Source organism: Sphaerodactylus townsendi, linkage group LG03 (genome assembly GCF_021028975.2).
Source record: "Sphaerodactylus townsendi isolate TG3544 linkage group LG03, MPM_Stown_v2.3, whole genome shotgun sequence".
Classification (NCBI taxonomy): Eukaryota; Metazoa; Chordata; class Lepidosauria; order Squamata; family Sphaerodactylidae; genus Sphaerodactylus; species Sphaerodactylus townsendi.
This window is the reverse complement of record NC_059427.1, coordinates 8,490,236-8,498,494: the sequence shown is the minus strand read 5'-3', so window position 1 is coordinate 8,498,494 and position 8,259 is coordinate 8,490,236. Positions and strand designations below refer to the sequence as shown.

Genomic DNA, 8,259 nt, shown 5'->3' with positions numbered 1-8,259 from the left:
AATCCGGGGGTGAGGAGGAGGTGAATGGAGTTATAGATGCGGCATGGGCTTGTGTCAACATGGGTGCCCACCCTACTGGCATAAGATGCAAAAATGCCTGACAGAGAGGGTACCCATGTCAGCAGGTGGGTGCTGTGCAGTCCTATGTCAACAGAACCCAGAAGAGCCCACTGCCCAGCAGAAATGCTGACACCTAAAGCTCTGTTAGCGCACTTTTAGTCAGCTTTCAGCCTGGGAATGCCCCCTCTCCAGCCACAGACTTATGCCATCCAAAAGTGTGGGCGCCTGTCCTTTTTGTCCAGTGGGCAATTTTCAGATGGCCAGGGGTTTCCTTGTTTTTTTTTTCCACCTTCCTGTGCTGCTTGAAAGACCTTTGTTGGCAGTGTGGTGGCTTGGCAGCAGCACCATCCCTTGCCACTGCAAGCTCTGGATTTGGCTGAAAAGTTGTCCAGAAAGCATTTCCATGGCTTTTCGGAATCACACCAAGACTACATTTATTATAGGAGTTTTCTCTGCAGTGTGAGCATTTGTATGGTTCCTGAGCTCCCAGTATTTTCTGTTGACTAATATTAATGTGGGGGTTGTGATTGTGATACATCAATAGGCGTGTGTGTAGGGGGGAAGTGTCCTTTATGTGACTTCTCCTGTGTGTGGATTCTTTGATGAGAAGAACGATCTGAACTCCACCTGAAGCTCTACCTTCACGCAGACCGGAACATTTTATATGGATTCTCCCCAGTGTGTATTCTTTGGTGGGAAGTAAAAGGTTTGAGAACTGACTGAAATCTTCCCACACTCAGAGCATTTGTATGTGGTTTTCTCCTGTGTGGATTCTTTGATGTGAAATAAGATTTGAACTCACACTGAAGCCCTTTCCACACTCCAAGCATTTAAAGGGAACCTCTCCCCGTGTGGAATTCTCTGATGATGTTTAGTAAGGCTGCTGCTGTCTGTGAAAGCTCTTTCCGCACTCTGCACATTTAAATGGTTTCTCTCACTGTGTGAATTCTTTGATGGGCACTAAGGCTCCCTACTGGCACTGAAGTTCATTCCGCACTCCACGCATGTCTGTGGATTCTCCCCTGTGTGAATTCTTTGATGTGAAATAAAGGTTTTGGAGTTCACAGTGAAGCTCTTTCCACACTCCAAGCATTTATAGGGTTTCTCTCCCTGTGTGGACTCTCTGGTGTGCCTTCAGGCTCCATTTACAGAGATGAAGCAATTTAGGCATCACGGGACACTTGTTCTTGCTTCTTCCTTTTGGTTCTTTTTGCTGGCCTAGATGTTCACGGAAAATCTCAACCTGACATGTTAAAGCTTTATTGCTCAGCTTCTCCTTTGTTTCTGTCTTTCCTCTCAGGTGCCGCAACACTTCAACTTGATGGTCAATGTTCTCTTCTTCCATTCTTTGATGCTCAGTTTTTCCTGTTGACTGCGCACATGCTTCCTTCTCAGTCTCAACATCCCATGTACTTCCTGCTGGAACAGAAAAAGAAAGCCAAGGGAAGAAACAGTAAGCAGGGAACAGTGCATGAATACATGCAGCTTCCTTATACTCAGTTGGCCCTTAATCCATAAAGGTCAATACTGTCTAGTCAGACGGGAGTGGCTCTCCAGGGTCTCAGGCAGAGATCTTTCACATTACCCTCTATCAGATCTTTTTAACTGGAAATACTGGGTATTGAATCAGGGACTTTCTGCATGCCAAGAGATGCTCTGCTACAGAGCCAGGGCCCTTCCACAGAAAAACATCATTAGTGAATGGTTCGTTAAACTGGAGAAAAAGTGTTTTGCCTATTTATGATACCTCCTGACTACAGCACTGCACAATATATATTATCTTTTAATTGCACATATTAGCCAGTTAGCACTGCCTTAGAATCATAATATAATTGAGCTGGAAGGTGCCATCGAGGCCACCTAGTATAACTCCCTGCTCACGGCAGGATCAGCTGAAAGAATCCTAGACAAGTGTTCATCCAAGCCACTACTTGAAGACTGCCAGACGGGGGAGCTCACCACCTTCCTAGGTGGTTGTTTCCACTGCTGAACTACTCTTACTGTAAAAAAAATCTTTATATCCAACTGGTACTTCTCTGCCCATAACTTATACCCATTACTGCAAATTCTGTGCTGCCAACAGAAACAGCTCCCTGCTCACCTTTAAGTGGCAGTCCTTCAAATACTTTGAGGACTCTGTTGTCCTTTTGACCAGTATCACCACCCCTATGTAAGCCCCCATGACTTCTATTAATGAAATTCTCCCTCAATTTCATGAAGTGTAGTAATCCTTTCCTCCAGGCTCTGAACCTTCACTTCCAAGAGCCCTATCAGCCTACACTTTTGATAAGTGACATCCGTCCTGTCCTCAGAGAACAAAACTAACATGGTGCTCTGTCTGAGGGTGACTGAATATGGGCCTTGTTTTCTACTGATGTAATATTGGCGGGAGGGGGGGTTAAGGCAACTATGGGTCTGTTTCATCTTGTGGGCCCTCCTGATCTTGCCCTCCTCCTCCCCGTCTGCACAGTGAGTAGATCTATGATGAGACAGGGATGGACAGATTTCTAGGTCGCTGCAGGGTCTGTTATGGACATCTGACTGGCCACCATTGAAATGAAGTTATGTACTGGGTTTTAATGTTGAATTGTTTGAAATAGTGTTGTTAATTATGCTGATTTTAAATTGCATATGGTTTATGATATTTTGATGTGAGTAATAACATATGGAAGCTTTTGATGGGAAAGAGTGAGTATTCACTTTAATAAAATAAACAAATAAAAGCTCTGTATCATGTTTAAAGTAATAATGAGCATAACATTTATTACTGCTTGCCTCTTATGGAATAGGTGTGGCCCATTTCCTTTTCTACTGCAGCCCTGGGGCAGGGGGTGTATCTGAATGCTATTTTGCTGCCTGATTGGGATGGGTACATTCTTTAAGAGGCTGAATTATTTGCATTGCCGGGGGCGGCGGGGACTTTAGTAGGGCATTTCTTTATGGTACTACATCAGGGGAGATCCTAAGGGAGATCCCAACAGGATTAAATCCTTAGAAGCGTATTTGTTTCCCAGGATCATAAAATTTAGCTCTGACATTGGCAAGCTATTTCCTCTTTACAATGTATACAGATCTCCTGGTTATGCCTGGTTGGTTCCTCCAACATAACAGGAAAGGATGCTCACGCTGAGATATCTCTGCCAGGAAGGAAACATTTGTTTGTGGTCCTCTTGAAAAAGGCTCCAGGGTTTTTTGCGAAGGAAGGCCATCCTGTGGAATATTGTCCATCTTAATCTCTCTCATGGTCCTGCCTTCTGTGGTAGAGAGAAAGAGAGAACTGCAGCAAGTAGAAAGTACATCTGAAAAGAATCCAAGTCAATGGCCAATGCCCCCACCAGCATACGGGCATTTTGCTCTTGACCAGGGATGGCTCCTGGGGAATCTGGCATCCTGACAACCCAAAATTATCTGACTGAAAAGGTTCCCTGACGTGCAGGTCAGCCCTAATCATTAGCTGAGTTGCCGTAATGTCACAGAATGTGCTCACATGTTTTAACTGCTAAGGAATATGCTTCCTCCATCACATAAGGAATTTAAAGGAAACAGTACCAGGAGAAGAATGGTGAGGCTGAAAGATGCGTGGTTAACCCCTTTTATCTACTTTTTTAAAGGGCTCATGGAGCCAGTATACTTATTTGCATCTTTTATCAGAAGGAAATGGTTGTTGTGCAGCCACTGTTGAGAAGATGATGAAGAAGAAGAGTTTGGATTTATATCCCCCCTTTCTCTTTTGTAGGAGACTCAAAGGGGCTGACAATCTCCTTGCCCTTCCCCACTCACAACAAACACCCTGTGAGGTGGGTGGGGCTGAGAGAGCTCCGAGAAGCTGTGACTAGCCCAAGGTGTGGGAGTGTACAGGCTAATCTGAATTCCCCAGATAAGCCTCCACAGCTCAGGCGGCAGAGCTGGGAATCAAACCTGGTTCCTCCAGATTAGATACACGAGCTCTTAACCTCCTACGCCACTGCTGCTCCTTGATGTAATAGAGGCCAGCTTGCCCAGAAGTGGGAGTGTCTTTGAAACCCTTGTGCTGTTATCAATTGGGTTCCTGGTGACTTCTATAATGCCTTTCCCAGCACATGTTATGTGACTGCAGAGACAAAGAGTTTGGTCCAGGTTCTAACTCATCCAAAAACGTAATGTGTAATGTGGCCCTTTGATCAGATCCTGCAGGTTTGAAGACCCCTGAATTGTCTAAAGAGAGAGAGAGAGCTTCAGAGCACCCAAGAACTCAAGACCCATAAAGGCCTCACTCTGTACCCCACGGGTTGCCATTGTCCTCAGTCTCCTCTTTGGCTTCTGCAGGTCCACAGCCTCCTCCGCTTCGCTTTCAGGCAGAGGCTGGCCTGCCTCAAAGAAACTCACAGCTGCCTGTTCAAACAGCGCCTGCAATGGCAGAGAGGGATGTTACAGTGGGAGGGAAAAAGGCCCCATCCCCCACCCCAGCGAATACTTGAGTGGTGAAAATGTGCCATCAAACCACAACCAATTTTATGGAGTGAGACCACAGGGTTTCCAAGACAAGAAAGAAATGTTCAGAGGTGATTTGCCATTGCCTGCCTCTGTGTGTAGGTGAGGATTCTGAGAGAACCCGTGACTGACCCAGGGTCACCCAGCAGTCTTCATGTGAAGCAGTGGGGAATTGAACCTGGTTCTCTAGATTACAGTCTGTCACTTTTAACCACTACACCACACTGGCTCCCCGCCCCCCCCCCCCATGCTTAGCAGCCCCATTAAGGAAGAAAAGACTACTTCTTTTTGGAGAACCTGTCCTTTATTCGAGACTGGATTCAGTGAAAAGGACAGGATTGGCCACACTGGTCAATCCAGGAGAGGCAAGCAAGAAGGCTGGCTGAGCTTGCTGCTTGGCCTTCCAAGTCCCAGAAGAGACAAAGATCTCTACACTTGCTCCACCACAGGTCATGTGGCATGTAGGAACCACAAACTGGGACATCCTCACCTGTTCTTCATGTCTTCGGGCCTCTTGTTGCTTCAACAGAAAGCCTTCTGCCAGGGCTACTGCCTGAGAGCAGCTTTCGGGGCCGCATTCCCTCACCCAGGTCTGGATCTCTGGGGGCAGGATGGCCAGGAACTGCTCCAGGATCAGCAGCTCCAGGATCTGCTCCTTGGAGTGTCTCTCCACTCTCAGCCACTCATGAGGCAAAGTTCCTGAAGGCGACAACATGTCCCTCTCGACCCGTCAACCTCTTGATAGCAGAAAGCGTCCCGGAAGTACTGGCTGGCTGCCTTTCCCGCCTCAAAGCATCCCCTCGCAAGATGGCTCCCTTCACTTTCCTATAGTCACTCCTATCTCTGAGATCCAAACTGCTAAACACCTGCTCCGTTTCTCCATTCAGGGCTGGCAGGAGTCGGGCCACCCACTCTTCCTTGGGCCAACGGCAGCCTTTGGCTACTTGTTCAAAGGAGGCCAGGAAGGCCTTTGTGTCCTCCCATGTCCTGTGGTCCTCTGGCAGCTCTGGGGTTCCCCAGCCTCTAGGAGGAGACTCCACTGTCTTCAGGAACTCCTGCCACTGGGTTTCCCACTGCTGAAGGGAACCCTCATCAGATTCCTGTTTAACTGCTTGTGGTCTCCTTTGCAGGAATTCTCTGACGCTCCCGGCCTGGAAGTCGAGAGGGATTTTTCCTGTCCCCTCGGCTCTGTCTAATGTGCAACTTAAGGGATCTTGCTCTTCCATCTTCATCCTTGGTGGATGTTATAGAAATCCTTTCAGGTGCAGTGACCTGAAGAGATGTGCATGAGCTTCCACCTGGAGAAAACAGAATAAGCGTGAAAACAAGTAAGTGTTCAGCTTCTGGACATATGCTAAATATGTGGAAATCATACCTTTTAAATCAATATTTTAACTCTCCTTTTGTAAATACACAATTTACCTTTGAAAGATAAAATTGGGATTGCTGTCATGCCCAGGCAAGCCTAATCTTGTCAGATCTCAGAAGGATTGGATGGGAGATCTGCAAGGAATACCGGGGTCACTATGCAGAGGAATGGCAAAACACCTCTATTTGTCTCTTGCCTTGAAAACCCTATTAAGTTGTCACTAAGTTGGCTGCAACTTTATGGCACATTGCACCATCAGTTGTCAACATATGCTTGGCAGACTTATTTCATGTTGAAGGCAAAAATGGTGGGTTGGGTGACTTGGGCCCAAAGTAAACTTGAGTCCAAAGCAAAAATGTCACTAATTCAAAAAGCTTTTATCCATGGCATGCCATCTTCCTGCCTTCCCCTTGTATTGCAGAGCCAAGTTTGATTTTCCACTCCTCCCTTGAGTGGCAGACTCTAACTTTGTGAATTGGATTTAACCCCTACTACCACTTAACCATTGTAGGCGAACCTCTGATTCCACACTCATTACAGAGATTATTAACCAGCGTATTACTACAATCAAGTTCCCCTGGAGAAAACAAATGCTTTGGAGGGTGGGCTCTATGACATCATACTCCACTGGGGTCCCTGTCCACTCCAAATTCCATCCCCAGATCTTCAAGAATTTCCAAGCCCTTGCTCTTTGCTTGTTTATTTGCAACACTTTTCGTGTGGGGGAGGAAGAACACGTCAGCCCTCGCCCCTTGCAACATTTGAGGTGGTACAGCCTCATCCCGCCCCCTGCGAACTCCAGCACCACCTCATACTGCTTCCTCTGAGGATGGAGCCAAGGATCTTTCCCAACTGCGATGGCAGAGATTTGAACCTGGGACCTTCTTTCTTCTCAAGAGTGTGTGGTGGGGATGCAGACACGTGCAAACATATTTTTCCCCTCCTTGCTTTAACGGGGAGGGAGGATAAACTCGGGGGCCAAGAGGACTCCCTCCCCATTTCTCGCCCCCCACATGCCCCGTCCCCGCCCCTCACCTCCTGATCCAAGCTGTCGCCCTCCTTTCCTCTTCCTGCAAAGCCCACTCGACCCCTCCCCATAGAAAAACGTCCCCACCGTTCATTTCATTCCCCCCCCCCCCGCCCCCTCTGGGAAGCAAACTCTGTCGCATTAACCCCTTGCAAGCTAAACCGGCATCACTTTTGCAGACCGTGGGGCGAGGGAAGTTGTCCCACCGGAAAAGACAGGACCAACCTCAGCGGCGCTTGCGGGAGGGCAGTGAAGGGAGACGGTCTCCCTCCATGTTTAGGGTGAAGGTGTCAGCCACACACTCCACGCACGCAACTGGGTAGCAAAACACCTTCCATGCTCTGAACAACAACAACAAAAACCAGCCACTATTTCAGATCTGGAAGGAGACAATCCTGGCAGTCGGTTGTGATGGAATTGGGGGGGGGGGGGGGAATCTGAGGAGTTCTCTGGCTCCTTTGTATGTCATTGCCTCTATTCACCTTTCCATACCATTTCCTTTAGCTTATCCCTCCACTCAGTCTTCTACTCCAAAATCTTCATCTTCCATTTCCACTGCAAAAGAGGAAATTCGAACTCAGATTCTCTTAACAGGAAAAAAGCCTGCCTGCCTGCCTGCCTGCCTGCCTGCCTGCCTGCCTTCCTGCCTTCCTGCCTTCCTGCCTTCCTTCCTTCCTGCCTTCCTTCCTTCCTGCCTTCCTTCCTTCCTTCCTTCCTTCCTTCCTTCCTTCCTTCCTTCCTTCCTTCCTTCCTTCCTTCCTTCCTTCAAGTCAGGGGTTTCCAAACTATTCAATTCAAGGGCCACATCGTATATTTTACAAATATTTGCGGGCTGAAAAACTAATCAACTTTACAAAATAAGGTGAACATCATCCAGATAAGCATGCCTATGTAAAAGGGAAGTATTAGGTATTGCAACTAATAACTGTCATCAAGATAGACTGTACATAGCAAGGCATGGATCAGCCTCCCAACTTTTTAAAAAGTGAAAAGCAACTTGCAAAATGGATCAGACTAGCAATGGCAGAGGTGAGCGTGTGAGTTCAGTCATTTTCCCTCAAAAACTGTCCTCCCAAACTACCACTTGGAGAAGGCAAATCATCCACTCTTTCACACAGGCATGCTACATTTCTAAAATAGACCCTGACAGACATTTGCAATGCTGCAGGGCTAAGGGCTACTCAATCTTTCTTAGAAAGACAAGCAGTCCTGCTGACATGTGGCAAGGATAGCACAGGCGTTTTTTGTGCCTAGTTTGGCCCTAGAGCAGTACTAAAAATAGACCGCCGTCATATTTTAAATAGTTTAAGTTTATTATGTACTACTTTTATCT

At 47.2% G+C, this 8,259-nt stretch overlaps 1 protein-coding gene and 1 pseudogene across 1 annotated transcript in view; both read right to left on the bottom strand.

The window, feature by feature from the left end:
- Window positions 1-1,239: 1,239 nt before the first annotated feature.
- Window positions 1,240-6,922, bottom strand: LOC125428829 (annotated as a pseudogene).
- A 521-nt stretch (window positions 6,923-7,443) lies between these two features.
- The window catches only part of LOC125429823 (zinc finger protein 135-like), a 10,521-nt gene continuing 9,705 nt past the window's right edge, over window positions 7,444-8,259 (bottom strand). Inside the window, exon 6 of the mRNA XM_048491335.1 lies at window positions 7,444-7,481. Coding sequence (XP_048347292.1) covers window positions 7,444-7,481 — 38 coding nt within the window. The remainder of the gene's footprint in view (window positions 7,482-8,259) is intronic.